Source organism: Lates calcarifer, linkage group LG13 (genome assembly GCF_001640805.2).
Source record: "Lates calcarifer isolate ASB-BC8 linkage group LG13, TLL_Latcal_v3, whole genome shotgun sequence".
NCBI classification, from domain to species: domain Eukaryota; kingdom Metazoa; phylum Chordata; class Actinopteri; family Centropomidae; genus Lates; species Lates calcarifer.
This window is the reverse complement of record NC_066845.1, coordinates 24,173,271-24,191,679: the sequence shown is the minus strand read 5'-3', so window position 1 is coordinate 24,191,679 and position 18,409 is coordinate 24,173,271. Positions and strand designations below refer to the sequence as shown.

The window sequence follows — 18,409 nt, the reverse complement described above, 5'->3', positions numbered from 1 at the left end:
CAGACAGCATCAACTTCTCATGAGGAATTAAAAAATATCTCTTGGGAACTTGGATAAAAACTTGGATGCCCACAGTCTTTAAGGACAGATGTAGGACAAAATCCAATTTAAAAATATTTCAGTTTTTCCACAAAAACTTTATCTTCTCTCCTTACCTTTCTGCTTGTTCCTGTCATAAAATACTGTGTGCTACACATCAATTTGTAAATAGATATATTTAATTACAATATAAAGGTAATTTGACCATGTACAAAAGGTACAGAAAGTAGCTGATTACAGCTGTAAACACTGGGTGTCAGGTAATGTTTCCTGATCTTGGACCAACATTTATTTCTGCCAAGATATTGTGTTTCCTTCCGCAGGATAACTTTACCTTGATTTCTTCTTTTTTATATTTGTGGATTGTTCTATTTTGTATAGATTCTTTTTTTATTAACTGTATGCACCTTTAATACAGCAGTATGTGCTCTGTGTGAGCCTACATCACCCTCACCTTGCACTGCTGCCTATTGTTTGCATGCAGTTTTGACCATATAGGTATTTAAAGCTTGTTTTAACTGTTTACTGTAATCAGTGTAAATCACTGTGGGTATGAGTGTCAGCTGATTGTATGAAACGCACATGTAAATTATTCCCCCTAAGGTGTTATTAAACAGACTTAAGCTAGTTGCAGCTTGTGGGAATGTGTGTGTGTGTGAGTGTGTGTGCCAGCAGACAGTTTATCCCCCCCACCTAGTAATCTTACAGCTGCTTGTCTGGCTCGTACCTGCTGCTGCTGCTGCTGCTGCTGTTGTTGTTATTGTGCTGCAGGAAAAAAAAACACAATGAGGTGAAACGTCAAGCCTTCATCTCGTTTACAATTTGGCCACTTACTGCTGACTGACTGAATGAAAGACTCGGAGTGGTGTGTGTGTGGAAATTCACCTGCAAAGGAAAGTCCAGTTAAAGACACAACACTTGTTTGCTCAGATTATTGTTGTTCTGTATTTTTACTTCCTTTCTTACATAAATAAAAAGTCTAGTTGCACATTTTATTAGCAGTAATAGTAGTAAGAGGATATTTTTAAAGTGCAGGATATAATTTCACACATCATTTCCCTTCTTATCGTTAAAAAAGTGGGTGGTGACTCTGCCAGAGCAAGTTTTGTGTCTGTGCTCGAATAAAAACTTGTCAAATTTTAATATATTCGTTATCTACAGTCAACACTGTGGTGCCACTGTATTAGCAGGCTGTTATGTAATCAGATCAGACAGCTTTGTTATTATCACTCACACACATATCTGCTGGTGCTTCTGTACTTGTGGGGACCCTCACTGACATAATGCATTCCCCATCCCTGACTGTAATTATCACAGCTACATTCCCACACACTTATCTAAACCTTAACCTCAAAACCAAAACCCTTAAAAAGCCCTGTGTGGTCCTCACAATGATAGATGTACAAGAGCACGCAGGTCAAGTTTAGCCAATAACAGAACTTAGTTTAATGTACACTTAGTATATTTTGTAACTTCCATCAGATTAAGGCAGTTTCTGTTGTTTTTAGTAGGAGGTGAGGCTACAGTATTCCTAGAATGAAAACCAAAGTCAAGTGTTTCAGGTTCCCTCATATAGAACCTGGAAGTTGGCATCACCCTGGTTCCACTGTTCTGATGTTTGAAGCCTAAATCCAATCTCCAGAAGTAAAAAGCTAATGTTAGGCTATAAACCAACTACACCACAATCACATGACAAAAGCCTTTCTTCTTAGAAAGTTAGTGATAGTTTGAAAGAGCGTGAGTAGAAACACAACGAGGCTGTAAAGGTGGACTGGTGAGTAGATGGGTTTTCATGTTAACGTCCCCGACAACCTCTGTAGTCTCATTTAGACACTCGTTAGCAACCGCCTTTTTTAAGACACGTAAAGGCTTCAAACATCAGGAGTGGGGGATTTACTGACCCATTTTATGACGGAAAATAAAACATGAAAATGTTTTGAGCTTGTGTTAAAACCACAGACCTTATTTCAGACATTTAACTAGAAACACACTGACTCTGGGACGAGGGAACAGGAAGTGCTAACATGCTAACATGCTAACTTACCTCCAGGTTTTAGGACTCACTCCTGAACCAATGTTTTCTAACCAGTCAGAATAGTGAGATTTATCCAACCTTCAATCAAACTATGACTGATTAACGTGTTTTTAAAGTCCACAGTCATCTCTACTGACAATCTTTGTGATGACATCTCATCTTGAGATGGGATTCATGAACTCAGGGGTGAACACAGGTGGGGTTATGGAGCATTTGGACTTGTCCTTGAGCACAGATGCCATCGTTTCATTCATGTGAGCTTCTCTGTAAATGAACCGTAGCTCTGATGACGCACCGTGACACGCCCTGGCCTTGTGTGGTTGTTTGCCCACGACAATAATCTTTGTGTTCAGTTTTCTACTTGCATGGGCCTGCTTTCACGAAAAGAGAAGTGAGTGATTATTTGCGGGGGTGTTATTCAAAGTTCAAATATTGTTTCCACTCATCTGAAACAAACGGTGATGGTGTCGACCGTTTGCGATGTGTTTGAATAGCACTGAAAAGTATTATTTATATTTCAGTCCTGCTGAAATTCTGTTTGGCCGTGTGTTTGTGTTGCTCTCTAAATATTCAAATGAGAAGACAAGGGGAAGGAAAGCCAAGCCTCCGCTAAAGAATAGGCCAGTTTGTGAACCATTTCCTAATTGTTAATGAGGGGCTCCAGGGCAGTTTGCCAAGGCTGGAGGGCCAATGGCGAAGGCCTGTTTGAACAGCGAAAGGGGGGGCAGAGAGGGAGAAGGGGCTAGCTGTGGGGACACTGTCACTGAGGGGACCCCTAAACCCCATCGGCCCCCTCCTACCTGGTTCACAGAGTGCTGGAGCAGGCAGCAGAGAGTGCCTGCCACTTCCACCCGAGACTTTAATGAGGGTCTAGCTGCTGCTCTGGGACTCTGGTGAGCTTGTCTCGCTTGCCGGCTGCTATCTGAGGAACAAACCCCGGGGTCAGTTGATTTGGAGAGTGAAAGGGGGGGGGTCAGCGAGTTTTTAAAGATGTCCAACAACAACAATAACCAAGAGGAGAAGGAGGAGAAGGAAGAGGACGCGGAGGAGAAAGGAGAGGAGGTCATGGTGAAAATCCCACCACCTCCACCTCCTCCTGAGGTCAACGGGAAGAGTCCAGGCGACGAGGGGAAGCCCGTGCCCAAACCCTTGCCCAACGGGCACCATTGCCAGCCTATGAACCGCAGTATCTTTCCTCTCTCCGCAGTCTCACCGGCAGCCGAGAGGATCCGCTTCATCCTCGGAGAGGAGGATGACGGCCCGGCACCCCCACAACTCTTCACTGAGCTGGATGAGCTGCTGTCGGTGGACGGACAGGAGATGGAGTGGAAGGAGACGGCCAGGTAAGGACCTCAGTCTCAGGCTTCATATCCAGCTCAAAGCCTGGGAAATAACTGAACAAACATTTGTAAACTTCAGCTCGTTGTCAGTCCTCAGTTCGGGGATCTGGTGTGTGCATTGCATTTGGAGCAGCATAAAAAGCGAGCACAGGGTTTCACAGGTTTCTCCTGTGTGACCCGCCAGTGGGATGGGATGGGACAGAGATGGGATGATTGTTTATAGATCATTAGTGTTGGATGAGTGAAGCTCTCTCAGGGGGAAACTGGATCCCTGGGCTGCTGTTGGAGGCTCCGAATGAGTTGATTTGTTATCCTAACCTCTGACCATTTGTACTGCAGATAGAAGTTACATTTTGGTTTGCTGTTGGCTGAATGATTTGCAGAGGAACTCCACTAAAGAACTCTGCTGTCAGATTCTGTTACTAGTATTCTCAAGATTTAGTGCTATAAATCGACCTCTCCAGCATGTATTCACCTAGCCTCTGCCTCCTCAGCTGTCCCAGATGTGCATAGACAGTTGAATAGACCGGGAATTATTATGTCAAAATTCAAAGAGTGAGTCCTGCAGAAACTTAAATAATGGGACTCACAGTTAAACCTTATTTTAACCTGGATCGGCCTAAATGCATGTCGAGATGCAAATCTCAAATCTGGAGCACCTGAGAATCAGAAACAAATAATTAATCATATCTATTTTTAAGGTTCAGCAAGGTTCAGAGTAGAATTCATTGTTATTCTCTCAATGTACAATATTCAGTATGCAGGGGAATGGTGCTGTGGGTTATAAAATAAGAACAAATACGTTAAAAAAAGACATAAAACAAGTGCAAAGACAGTTCAGATAGAAGTTCAGTGATGGTGAAAAATGTCCACAGGGAAGTGTTTTTCCTCTCGGCAGGACTGATTTCCCTGCAGTCAAGTGTTTAAACAGAAAATGTGTAGCCTCAACAACATGGAAGTGCTCCAAAAAAATGTATAAGAAATCAATACAAGAGGATTAGCAAGGTTAAAAAGGTTAAAAGAGAACTGCAGGTCCAGATCCTTCAAAAAGCATCTGTTGTTAAGTTTGAAATACGTCCATATTGCTCACAACAGGTAAAATAAATCAATCTGGAATCTATAATGTCAAAATGTATTATTCTGTAAATAACTGCAGAGATTAAGACGCGGTGCCATGTTTCACCGAGTGCACTCAGGGGGCTCAAAATGAATAAAAGATCTCACAAGTGCTGGGTAGTGCTGGCTGTACGCCAAGTGCAATTTTGGCAGCCAAACTGCCCAAATAAAACCCTGGAATAGAAACAACTGCTCAGTACCAGTTCAGTTTCTCATCCCTCTGACTCTGAGGGAGGGGGGATGGGGACTCATTAAAGAAATACATGAAAATAGAAGTGATGATACTGAATGTGAATTTAAGAACAGATCACTTTAATGATGCACAGAAGAGTTTCCTGTGCACCAGATGTGCATTAGACAGAAGTTTATTTACAATAAAAAACATAAAATAAATGATAAAATTCTGGCAGTTTTGATTGTGGAAGTGTCAGAGTTACTGTCTGAGTTCCCAGTTTAATCCAGTGCTTTTTCCTTCACGTTTTCCTCCCTCCAGGTGGATCAAGTTTGAGGAGAAGGTGGAGAAAGGTGGTGAGCGGTGGAGTAAACCCCATGTGGCGACGCTGTCCCTACACAGCCTCTTTGAGCTGCGGACGTGCATAGAGAAAGGCACCATCATGCTGGATATGGAGGCTTCCACTCTGCCTCAGGTTGTTGGTGAGTTGGCCTCAGATCATCAGCCAACAAGATAAATGGCATTACATTCAAGTGCAGCTCATCTGCTTTGGCTAATGTATTTTGGGGTGAGAGGTTTGATACCCTGATTATGTTCAGGAAGTACTTAGACAATGTTATATGCAGTGAAAAGTTTATAATATAACAACTTTAAGACGATTATACAACTTTATACATTGGCTGAATGATACTAGCCATGACTAGTGACTTGATTTTGACGTGTATAAAATTTAATCACCTTTAAATATACTTCCTTTATCTCAAGCAACTAAACATAACAATAACAACCGGAGGTGATATTAGGCCACTGATTTTAGGCACATCCATTCATTTTATCATGATTTGTTCAAGTCTTTTGATCTTTTTTTATCCCCCAACAAATTTTTAACAACCAAAAACTCAAGGATATTTGGTTTGGTATTCTTCTTCCATTAAAGTGAGATAACTTGTGATTGTCAGGACATATTCCTGTCCAGAGGAGTTAAGGGTCAAGCGGTGGTTTTTGCTCTTTGTACTGTCGCACAATGACACTGATAAAGGTCAGCGTCTTCCTGCCTGTGATACAAGATCCTGTCTGCCAGTTTGATTCTGTATCTGCTCTGTGACGTACAGTATCTGCAGCGTTGCGTGTGATGTGCATCGATCCATAAACCTGCACCCAGGACTCGGAGGTTGTCATCCTTCCTCTCTCTTATTTCAAGGCCAGAGCTGAGATCCTGGACTATACTATACTTTATCTTGGATCACTGCTGGACTCAAACAGTAGTTCGTAAACGGTGACACAAAAACTTCCTAATTTGAGGACAGCCAACCCTCCTCAGTTTGCTTTGGGATGATTATGTCTCCCTGCCCTCCCATCCCCATCTCATGCCACCACCCCAACGTTTTTATCTGCATGAGGGAGCAGGAGGAAGAGTTACCACTTGGAGTGATTAATGTGAAGTAATTGACTGTGCTGCATGGGCTGTGCACAGGCCGAGCCGGAGCTGGGCCTCTTGCTTTGAGGCCAGCCGACTTGACTGAGGGGCCATTAATGGCACTACACCCTCCACAAGAAGAGAAACTCCCTGAGGCTGCTATCTGTCAGCATTCAGGCTCCTGACCTTCTTTTTAAAAATAGGCTAGACCTTTTGATTGAGCCATTTCATGATGCCACGAAGACTCTCATACAGGAGCATTACAGTCTGGGAGGCACTAATTGAGTCCTTACAAGCATGAAGGGACTTTTTATGGTGACTTGGTTATTTACTTTGAGTGAAGCTGTTACAAAATTCAGGCTGCTGGATAAAAAGCTGCAGAGAGGAAAAAAAAAATAGACACAAAGTGAAAAGTTGAAAGTAGAGCAGAAGTGACTTTGGCAAATGTGCATCAATAAAACCTTTTATCAGTTTACATTCCTTTCAAAATAAAAGCACCAAACATGTACTAATTGTAGTTAGTTCACATTGAGGCTTTGCTGGTCTTTCTCTATTTCTTATCACTTTATTTTGAAGAAGAGAAGAAGAATTGATCTTTATTGATAAAAGATAAAAAATAACCCAAAATAATAAATAGAAAATAGAGATAAAACAAACACAACACAATCAGAGGTACGAGAGCAAAGGATGATGATAATAAATGCTAGAGTAACGTTTGATTTTTAACTGTTGGTCGTACAAAATGAGCTAATGTAAGCCATCATTATTTATAGACTTAAAACTTACAGGATTTTATTTAATAAACAAAAAATGAAGATAATTATTTATTGTTTGGTGTAATAATGTGTCTTAAATATACCGTTCAGTCCTCTTCATCCTCCTCCTCGTCTCTCTCCTCTCTCTCTCTTCCCTCCCTCAGAGCTGATCACTGACAACCAGATAGAGATCGGGCAGCTGAAGGCCGACCTTAAGGACAAGGTGATGTACACGTTGCTACGGAAACATCGCCACCAGACCAAGAAGTCCAACCTGCGCTCTCTGGCTGACATCGGCAAGACAGTCTCCAGTGCAAGTAGGCTGTTTTCCAACCAGGAAAACGGTAATACTGATGCCAGTTTGGTGCAGTCTTTTTTTTTTTTTTTTTTTTGTTAATGATTTGAAGGAAAAAAAGCAACACATATCTACATTACTGGGTTTTATTTACATGTTTTTGTCACCTCAAGTTAGGACCTGAGGTGTGGAGTGGCTTTTTAGGGCAGTGAGAAATCCCAAAGACACACTGCTGCCCTCCTCTGCATGAACCCAATAACAAAGTGCACTTAATCGTCATAGATAAGTGCCAGCTTCTCCTTCAGAGATGCTTTTTATTGGAGACCTTCTCAGAAATGTAACGCTTATTCTTTATTGTGAAGGTCTTAACATAAAAATCCCTCATATTACTACTACTGTAGCACCATTTCTTCCTCACTAAACCTGTCATCCAGCTAGTGAATCTAATTCACAACAAAGACTTGATGTCACCACTCTAACAACACTTTTAGTGCACTAACTAAGACTGAACTGATCACCTGTTAAAGCAGGTGGAGCACATTTCAATTACAACACCAAGTGTGCATGTGTTTATGACAGTGGTGAGAAAAGTCCAAGGCCTCTGGAAAATCATAAAACTGAGCCAGTTATGACTAATGAGTGTCACTTACAGCAGTTAAAATATAATAGTTCATCTGATTCTTTTAATGTTGCTTAGATTTCTGATAATTCATGTTTTATGCACAGTAGAATATAACGCCTCTTTTCATCACACAGGACGGGCTGTCACTTTGCCTCACTGAAAGAGATCCATCCAAATAGTGCACAAAAGTAATAAAATACTTGACTTAATTGGCAGTTTCAATAGGATTTTAACTGCTGTGTGAGATGGATTTAATGTCCACCTGACGTGTTCTGCTTATACGTCTCATTCTGAAATTAATTGTCACAAAATCCTTTGTTAATGAAACTGAGATAAGAAGTAAAAACCTTGTGAAACAGCAGCAAACAGGAGAGTCAACGACTGACTGACTGAAGATTTCAAGTTTCAAACATGAGGAAAGTGACAGCCCTAACACACACTGATGCCTGTTAGACTGATGCTTTGATTGTAACACACTGAGTAACCGTATATTTCACTGTGTTGACAATGTAATTAATCTGTTACCATGGGGCCATGGGTCTTTGGAAAATGAACTTATTTATTACTTGCTATCATATTTATGAATCAGGTTTATGACTCTATCAAAAGAAAAGCAACCTTGTGTTCATGATCCTGCTTTGTTGCAGTTTTAAAACGGAAAATCCACCACATAAAAAAACACCACAGCCTCTTATCCAGATCACAGCACTGAGATAAAGAGCCGCACTGATAATCATTAATTGATTACAGCTTTATAAGGATAAAGTACGTCTACTGATTCAGTAAAACACAATTTGACCTCAGTTCTTCAGTCCAGCGACCCTTGGTCTCCTTGTTTAATCTCACCTCCTCTGACTCTGCAGCGCTTTTAAAATGACACATAAATCATCTTTTACAGATCTCACCTGATTTTATTTCTGCTAACAAATCTCATGCTTTGGCTCAGTGGGCCTGTGCAATCATTTCTCTCTTGCTATCTTCTCTTCTGCTTCCTCCTGGATTGGGTTCGATAACCTGCTGCTGCTACTAAAAGCTCGTAGTCCTCTTGAGAACTCTATGACTTGCCTGTCGGGTCGCATTTCAATGGAGGACTTGCAGACCCAAAGGAGTACCAGCATGGACTGGCTCAGTAAGTTCCACTGGACCCAGACTACGTTCACACTGCAGACCACCAATGAGCCCTGAATCACAGACACAAAAACTTCACAGATGCCTCTGAGTTTTGTCTGAACTGAGACATCTTTCAAAAAATGATAAACTCTGTCTTTAGTTGAATGTTAAATCCCTCACTGTGTCACATATCTAATCCAAATGTGTCTCTGTGCAGCTTCTTGTCGTTGACACAGATTCAACATCAGACTTTCAACTTTCAGCTGCAGTTTGAACGTAGTCGAGACCAAAATGTAGCGTAAAACTTGACCCTTCTTGTATCTAGTACAGTAGTTTTTTTTTTTAGACTTTATTGAGTCGTAGTGTTTGTTTTAGTTGTTTCCCTTTGTTATTTCAGAGATTTACTTCACAGCTATATTTGGCTAAAACTTGATATTTGATCCTTTTTTTTTTTTTTTTACTGGCTGCATCATACTGACAAGCACGTTATTACCCACAATGCTCAGGGGGTAGATGTAGGAAAAGGCTACAGTGGCATCAGAATTTGCACTCCTCCTCCTGGAGACCGTCTCTTATCTCCTGACAGCTGCAGGGACTTTAGTAAGGTCACGTTCTGCTGTCAAACCTCTGATACTGGAGGAGTTGACAAGCTGAAACCAAAAGTCAGCAGAGCATCAATCAGAGTGTGTTCACCTGCCTCAGAGGAGGGAAGCACTCAGTGGAAGACTTTGACGTTAGGATGATCAGATAGTCTCTGTTTTTACAGAGTAAGGATGGATGTACATGATGGAAATGTGTTTGAAAACTGTAAGCACTGTAGCTGGCATTCAAGCTCCTCCTCCATAGGTTGAATTAGGCTGACAGCCCTTTGAATTATACATTTAAGTGGGGGAATCACAACACGATATTATATCGATTCCATGGATGTTGATTTGGTGTTTGCTGATATCACAAACTCTGCTCCGATATGATTTGGATTCGATTCGATTCAGGAGCCAGTGATCGATATGAGACAATATCATCTGCTGATTTAACACAATCACTTCCATTCATATAAAATCACAAACAGCAACTAAGATATAATCTGACAGCTCAAAGCTGAACATTATTAACTTTGTAAAGGTAAATTTATGGCTGAGCTGTTGTGTACGATAGCCAGTGGTGACTGAATCTTCTTCTCTCTACGGTTTGTATGAGTATGGCTGCCATCTTTTGTCGTTCTTTTCGGCGCTGCATGGGGAGCAAACTGTCTGTGCCACTGTCTTTTCTGATTGTGTCTGCCGCTCCTCTTCTCCGCTCAGTTCTTACATCCAGGTGAAGGTGATGCTGGTCTAACTGCTCAGTGTTTTTAACAGATAGTCCCACCACAACTCACCGGAACCTGACGTCCAGCAGCCTGAACGACATCTCTGACAAACCGGAAAAAGATCAGGTGAGTCAACCTGATACCTGAACCTGAAAATCTTTTTTATTTTTATTTGTCTGTATTAGCTTTTTTCCTGATTTATTTCTTTACTTTATCAGTTTTTTATCTTTCAGATTTAAGTCTGAAAAGTCTTTATGAGAATCAAGAGTCCATCAAACACGCATCAGTTAGATTAGTGAATTATAGAGTGGTGCAGGGATGATGTATTTTTGTAGTCGAACCCTGAAGTTAGCATCACCATTGTACAAAAGGCCAATGAAATTTTAAAATTTGCTTTTGGATTATTGCAGAAAATAAACTCTGTGAGCAACAAGGGTTTCTGACGTATTTTATGTTGCCGAATAAAACCTGAAAATGTCTTGAGCTTGTGTTAAAACCACAGACCTTATTTCAGATATTTAACCAAAAGATTTTGGGATGAAACCAGAGGTGCTATGCTAAGGTGAAATGCTAACTTACTTCCTGGTTTTAGGACTCATTCCTGCACCACTTTATTGCTCCAAAACTCTATAACCCAGAAGTTATAGAGGTAAAATTAGTCCTGAGTCCATCACTGTGTGGCCTGTTATTCTGAAACAGATTTTAAGTGGTAATTGTGGAGAAATATATCATCTTCAGTGTACCGGGAATGTGTTTTTTATTTGATGAAAATCTAAATCATAGTGGTGCATTGGTCCAGTCACATGCAGAAAAAAGGGCAGTTAAGGTTAAGTGTCAATCATTCATTCAGCAGCCTACTTGAAATGACATTCATCACAAGCAAATGCCTTTCAAGCTTGGCTCGCCTTGTGAAGCTAACTTGTTAGCGTCATGTAGCCATTGTCCACCGAGAGCTGGAGAAACCAGCCAGAGCAGACGGTGGCTGCCGGTTCACAGCAGCGATAACATTGTCTGAAGTACATTGCTCCATCCACTGTCGTCATCAGCTGCAGCTGCTCTGAACCTGCTGCAGCCAAGTCTGTAAAACTATATTCAAGTTGCTTATGTAATATGTCTACTTTGCAGTTTATTGAGAGTCTGCAGATAAACTGGATAAACTTTTCCTTTAATGGTCAGTGTGGAGATTGTTGTAAAAAAGAAGCGGCTGCAGTGAGGATGACGCTAAGACCAAGAATCTTTGGTATAATGAATAACAGACGGAGAGAGAGGGAGAATAAAGAGTACACACCCAAACACACACTTGTCACACCCAGAGGAGATATCACAGGGTTTAGCAATGATGTTTCCATCATTGCGACAAGTTGACTTCTGGTGTTTGTACAACTCACAACATTAACAGCCTGTCCTGTTGTAAAATGGTGAAATACAAATCAGTAACATCAATTCCAGATGATCTGAGTGGGTAAACTGTTAGTTTAGATTTGAAGGAGGAACAGGAATGTGTTGGGTCTGTGCAGAAGCACTTCTACTGGGATAGATGCACAAAATGTCATGAATAGACTTACTCACCATTAAATTCCCTAATTCTCATTTCATTTTCCGTGAGTGGATCATGACTCCAGAAAACTGGATTAGCAGCAGAACACATTAACGTATAGGTCACTTTCTTTTGACGAGAGCTGCTGTTGTCACGAGTTACAGAAATTACTACATAAGACCCCATCGTCTTTCTGCAGTGGTGTTTCTCGAAATGGTTACATCATGCTAAGCTCTGTTGATTCTAACACAGGAACAGTTAGATTACCACAGATATTTGTTCGTATGGTCTCATCTCAGACCAGGCCTCTGGCAAAACAGAATTAGGTCAAACCGGCCCACTAAGTCCTCCCCCTGTGGGACAGATCAGGAGCAGGAAAGAGGCAACCGGACAGGAAGTGAGTCTCCTAAACTGACGCCTCTCCACACCCACTCAGACTGTTAATGTCATTCACAAGTTTCCTCTGGGGGCAAACGTGCAGTGATCGTTTTTTCTGATAACCCGGTGTTTAACGGTAGAGATAAGATAAAGAGACAGGAACCAGGCACATTCAGACAGGAGTAAGAATTATGAACATACATTTAACCTTGGCTCATTGTTGGACTGATGCAAGACTGTGCTGGTTTTCCATCATTTGTAGCCACCGTCTTGTCTTTTTCCTCTAATATTTTCTTGCTGTAGGATGAACCCAACCAGCTTCAGAGGGTAGAGTAACAAACAGAAGGTTTGTAAGGAATCAGTAAAATTTGGGGCACCTCTAGGAACTTTCAAAACTTCATTTACTTCTGTTGCTGCAGAGAAGCTTTAAGTTTTTAGACTTTTCTATTTTCTACCTTTCTGCAGTTTCATTCTCACGTCTGCATCATTGTTAAGTTATTAACTGGACCTGACCTGATTACATCTGAATAAAAACTGGTAAAATGATGAAAGTTCTGAAACTGTTAAACTTATCTCTGCGTCCACCCCAGTATAATTAGGATGAATAAGTTGTTTGTGATGTTCATAGCTCTGAAAAATTACATGTACAAACTGTAGCATCAGACAAAATGCAAAAAAAAGCAAATTGTATCACGTCGCACCTTCATGTCGAACCAATCAGACCTGGTCTAAGACTTTTAGATGAAGCAGCTTTTGGTTTTTCTGATCCTGGCTGTTTGAATAACCTGCCAGATTAAATTTAACAACATAATCTGTTTGTTGTCATTCAGGTGAAGTGACTCATCAGGATCTTACAGTATTTTGTAGTTTTTAAAATAAACAACAAACAAAATCCCAGTGTATTTCCTGTCTAAGGTAACTGAGTCAGTAGGAAAGAACAGACTCATACGTAGTGTGCGAGGGCAGTGTGGTGTGGATTAGCGGTGATTGGACACAGGTCAGGGTGCAGTTACGCAGGTTTAACCTCTCGACTCAATCATTTACAGACAGACTCTCTGCCAGGAAGGCTCAACAGCCCCTGATTGGATCTGTTTGGATCTCACCAGTGGTCACAAGTTTACAGGATTTCAGTTCACAGAGGTTGATGACAGGGATCCTGCAGGTGCATGATGAGATCGCTCGCTTCTTTTTGATTCTTTGGTTTTACTCTGTGTTTTTATTCTTTTCCCCCCAGTGTTAGTTAAAACAATAGGTCCATTATCTTTTTTTTAACAGTGCAGTTATCATTTATTCTCTTTAAATATAACAGAACAGCTCTGAGACTGTATTTTCCAGCCTGTTTACAGAGCAGGCTGTATGCGTTAGTATGTGTTTACTAACAGCCTCAATCTGATTGGAGGAAATGTCACCGGCGTTAGTCATCTAATCCAATTTAAACCCTGGCAACGCTTTTAAAGTCACATTTAATATTATCTGATACGCTTTCTCAGGGTGGCTTCTTCAAACTTATCAAACCATTTCCTGGACCGGTGATGAATCTCTCAATACGTCAAGTTCTGTAAAATAAAAACAGTCTCCTAACATCATGTGATCATCCAGGTCTCACAGGTCTTAGTAAATGTTTCTCACCTGCTCTCTGCTGTTTCAAAGTTAATATATAACACAGTAGTTTTCCACGATAATCTTATCTGCGTATTTATGATTTGTTGTCTTTGAAGTTTTATTTATTAATGAGCTCCATCTGCTGATTAATGATGATTAATTTGAGTGACAGCAGCTGCTGAGGTGGAAGCAGAGAAAAGTGAAATGGAAAAGTGTATGACTGGACATGAATTAGGGCTTTTTACTGCAAGAAATAACAATTAAACAAATATGAAACAAATCTCATGCTGGGGAGTTTAGTTTTCTAATCTCAGCTGCTTGTGTTCAGCAGTTTTTAATTTGTCTTCAAAACTCTAAAAAACTCTAAAAATAGCTTAAAATGTTTCTCTTAGTTTCTCACAGGTTTGAGGTTTTATTTAAGTTCAGTGTAATTTTTGTTCCTCGTTTTTTGGGTTGGGCTCATGTGTTTGTGTTTCCTCAGTCTAATTCTTACTGCAAACACAAGTACAAGTATGCATTGTGCATAGTAACTACTTTAATTAACTAGACCTTCCAACATGACACACTCAAATCTAACAAAACTGTACAAAGAGAAATCCTTGTGTAACCGCACACCTCATGATCTTCATAAAAGACGATTTGCTTTTAATTTTCACATCAAGAACAGAAACAGCTAGACTGTAAGAACACAAAGAAATATAAAAAGAAATAAAAAAGGTAGCCTGTGCTCTGGAAAACTAAACATTAATCTGTAGTTCAGAGGCTAGAACATGTAAAAACACTGGTGCCTCAGGACTTTAATGGAGGTGACATGTTGAACCTGTGAGGCTCAGCAGGTATCTGACCTCCATCTTCATCCATGTCACCATCGCCATGACACAAAGAAACACAGAGCTCATGTTACTACGTGTTCATTATTCAGGTGCGGCGGGAGCCTCCTGGTTTGGTATTTAAGCTGAATGGGATTGTCCTGTTTTGACGTAGGTTGTTTAATTTAGCGCGCACCGTCCTGGACAGCTTGCTGGTGTGAACCTAACATTTAACGCCGACTCTCCTTTGTGCTCTCAGCTGAGGAACAAGTTCATGAAGAAGTTGCCGAGAGACGCAGAGGCCTCCAACGTGCTGGTGGGGGAGGTGGACTTCCTGGATGCGCCGTTTGTGGCGTTTGTTCGTCTGCAGCAAGCTGTGATGCTGGGAGCCTTAACGGAGGTTCCTGTTCCCACAAGGTGGCTGAGAGTCTTTGAATTTCATAAATAGGAGCTTAAGTTTAATGTAGGATGGAGAGAGGTGGAGTTGTTGAGGTGCAACTTGTGACACTGACAGAAATCTGCAAAAACACTTTATATCAAAAAAGAATGGAGGCAACAAAAAAGCTAATCAGCCAAAGAAATCAAATACACATCTGTAATTTAGAGACTCTTTAAAGACTGAATATTAGGAGCTGTATAAACGTAAATTTTACTGCAGAACTACTATAAAAGATTGAATTACTTTATTAAGATGTTTCTGTTGTTGTGCCACTTGACCTGGTTTCTACAGTGTTGTTGTAAAACAAGGAGCCATAAAGCAAATTTTATTTTCTGTTGTTCTTGGAGGAAACAGTTCTGATGAACTAGTAAACACTGTATATAAACAGTGTGTATAAGGAGTTCCATGCCTCACAATTATTACCATAACACTCTTTATGGTTTTATTGTTATAATAAAGGCTGGAGTTGTATACCGTGACGTTCTACGTATACAGCAGCCTCCCTGCAGTGTGTGGATACACCTGCAGCTTAGAAATATATAAATTATACAACTACTTTCTTAGGAAATCCTGTACAGATGAGAACTAAGATTCTAACATTTTTGTGAATAATTATTTGTTTGATTTTGGTAAAAACAAACAAGATATTATGAAGAGAGATGCAGTGATTCTTTAAAAGTCAGCTGAACAGTGCCAACTAAAACAAATTCTGTTTTTTTTACGGCATTTTGTACAAACCAGTCGTCATGTTTACCTTTAGAAATAACTCCACTTCACAAACGGGTTGTACTTACGGAAAAAGACACAGATATCTGACTGGGTAATGCTCATTATCTACAGCTTTTATATGGTTTTTAATATAAATATTGTTTTTATCTGCAGGTTTTTATTCATCCTGCTCGGACCCAAAGGCAAAGCCAAGTCATACCATGAGATCGGCAGAGCGATCGCCACGCTGATGTCAGACGAGGTTGGACTGGTGTTAATATAAATAACCTGAGTTATACCTCATACACATACAGAGATTATTATTATTAATTCAGCATAATTCTCCTATAAATACTGCACACAGTTTGGAGCTGGAGCTGTAGTTTACGGTTCTTTTGTAGTCAAATGGATTATTTTGTCAGATCAGGGCCATTTTGATCAGTGTCAAGTTCATTCCGTAGCTTTGTTTACATAGTAACATCGCTGTAATATATAAAAGAATAACTGCAAATATGAGTCAAAGCTGTGGAGAATGATCAGGAATACCTCTCCAAGTTGTTGGCGTTCTCCTATGGGAGAGAAATGGATCATTTTAGGATTTTGTAAAACATTTTTCAACATTTTTAGTCCTGTAGATTATAACAGAATCGAATATTTAAAATATTTTAACCAGTTATTTTAAGAACCTCAAGCCAAAAAAAAAGTTGCTTGAAATAAAAAGTCAGAGGTGATCAGCAGCTCATAAAAGAAAATTAAATTATTCTTAATGAACTCTGAAACCTCAGAGCTGTGAAGTCTATGATCGGATGGTTTGGTCAGATCTCTCTCTTTGCTTCACTGGTGCTGAAATGACAGTTTGCTGCTTGGTGGCACTGCACGCTTTAACAGGTCTCTTTCACACTTGAATGCCTCATTCCTTCCTCGTCTGTCTGTCCAGGTCTTCCATGACATTGCGTACAAGGCCAAGGACAGACAAGACCTGTTGGCCGGTATCGACGAGTTCCTGGACGAGGTGATTGTGCTTCCTCCAGGAGAATGGGACCCGACCATCAGGATAGAGCCTCCAAAGTCCCTGCCCTCCTCTGACAAAAGGTCTGGAGATACCTGCTGTATTCCTGCAGCACTGGTAGTAGTGCACGTATAGAAGAGTAAAGCACAGGCAGGAGTCATTGAAATGAGTCAGGAGCTCTTTGTTTGTGTCTCTATTCTCAAATCATTTTAAAATATTCCACACGGTCGTTTATTAAACCCATGTAGACACAAAGTCCTGAAATCTGAGAAGACGTATCTCGCGTTAAACATGAAAGAAGCTACAGATCTGATCTGAGTGCTGTGTGAGCAGTAACTACATGATGTTATAGAAGAGCAGTCGCTGCAGAATCACTGAAGTGTGTCCAGGTGTTCAGCACAGTGTTCAATTATGAAGGAGCAGCGGTGGGTTTTATTTAAAGCTGCAGTTTTACTCAGTTTCAGATGTTTATGTGAGCACTTATCCGTCAGCGATTTAATCACATAACACATCTGATTGACAACAACATGCTGACACTTGAAGCCTTATTTTCATGGCAGCTTAAATCCTAAGAACCTGCAGGCTGTGTCAACATCAGTAGACTGTTAGTGTTAATCAGAAGTAAAGTGTTCGCCCGTCTGAACAAAACCGTGTTTGCTATTTCAGGAAAAACATGTATGCAGGAGGCGACTCTCAGATGAACGGAGACATGCCTCATGATGGGGGTCACGGAGGAGGGGGACACGCTGTAGGAGACGAGCTGAAGAAGACTGGAAAGTACGAAATCATGAACAAAACGTCCTTTTTTTTTGTTCTTGTCTCCTGCTCTGTGTTGTGGAAGATGACGACTGTTGCTTCTGTTCTCAGGTTTTGTGGGGGTCTCATACTTGACATCAAAAGAAAATTGCCTTTCTTCGTCAGTGACTTCACCGATGCATTGCACATTCAGGCCCTGTCGGCCATTTTGTTTATTTACCTGGGAACTGTGACAAACGCCATCACCTTTGGTGGTCTGCTGGGGGATGCTACAGAAAACATGCAGGTCAGACTCGAGATTTTAACCTTCATCAGTCTGTAGAGTGTTAACTATTTTTGCTCTGAATAATTCGGTGAATGTTTCCGTGCACGTGTTCAGGGTGTGTTGGAGAGTTTTCTGGGCACAGCGATCGCTGGCGGGGTCTTCTGTCTGCTGGCCGGCCAGCCTCTCACCATCCTCAGCAGCACCGGTCCCGTTCTGGTGTTCGAACGACTGCTCTTCAACTTCAGCAGGTTCACTCTCCGTTTTCTCATTTTGCCAGAGTCTCGGTTACGACTCCACTCACGTGTGTGCATATCTCACCGACTGTTCTTGAATTTTTGCTGCGGGTTACAGAGACAACGACTTTGACTACCTGGAGTTCCGGCTGTGGATCGGTCTGTGGTCGGCGTTCTTCTGCCTGGTGCTCGTGGCCACTGACGCCAGCTTCCTGGTTCAGTACTTCACCCGGTTCACCGAGGAGGGCTTCTCCTGCCTCATCAGCTTCATCTTCATCTACGATGCCTTCAAGAAGATGCTCAAGCTCGCTCACCACTACCCCATCAACTCCGACTTTAAGATGGACTACATCACGCAATACGACTGCCTCTGTATGGCTCCTGCTGTTCTAGGTGAGATGCTGTTGCACGACACAATCCCTCACCTCAGCTGGTTTGGTTGTAGGGAGCAGTTACAGCCTCGTGG

The 18,409-nt window shown here is 41.1% G+C and overlaps 1 protein-coding gene across 3 annotated transcripts in view; it reads left to right on the top strand.

The window, feature by feature from the left end:
* The window catches only part of slc4a4a (solute carrier family 4 member 4a), a 48,999-nt gene that overhangs the window by 17,568 nt on the left and 13,022 nt on the right, over window positions 1-18,409 (top strand). For 2 of the 3 annotated variants that reach the window (XM_018688473.2, XM_018688469.2), the window contains exons 5-15: window positions 3,282-3,417; window positions 5,024-5,184; window positions 7,039-7,218; window positions 10,257-10,333; window positions 14,793-14,950; window positions 15,855-15,942; window positions 16,618-16,772; window positions 17,356-17,466; window positions 17,557-17,731; window positions 17,825-17,958; window positions 18,062-18,336. In XM_018688473.2, the coding sequence (XP_018543989.1) occupies window positions 3,282-3,417; window positions 5,024-5,184; window positions 7,039-7,218; window positions 10,257-10,333; window positions 14,793-14,950; window positions 15,855-15,942; window positions 16,618-16,772; window positions 17,356-17,466; window positions 17,557-17,731; window positions 17,825-17,958; window positions 18,062-18,336 (1,650 nt within the window). The remainder of the gene's footprint in view (window positions 1-3,281; window positions 3,418-5,023; window positions 5,185-7,038; window positions 7,219-10,256; window positions 10,334-14,792; window positions 14,951-15,854; window positions 15,943-16,617; window positions 16,773-17,355; window positions 17,467-17,556; window positions 17,732-17,824; window positions 17,959-18,061; window positions 18,337-18,409) is intronic. The other variant, XM_018688472.2, reaches the window with a different exon arrangement.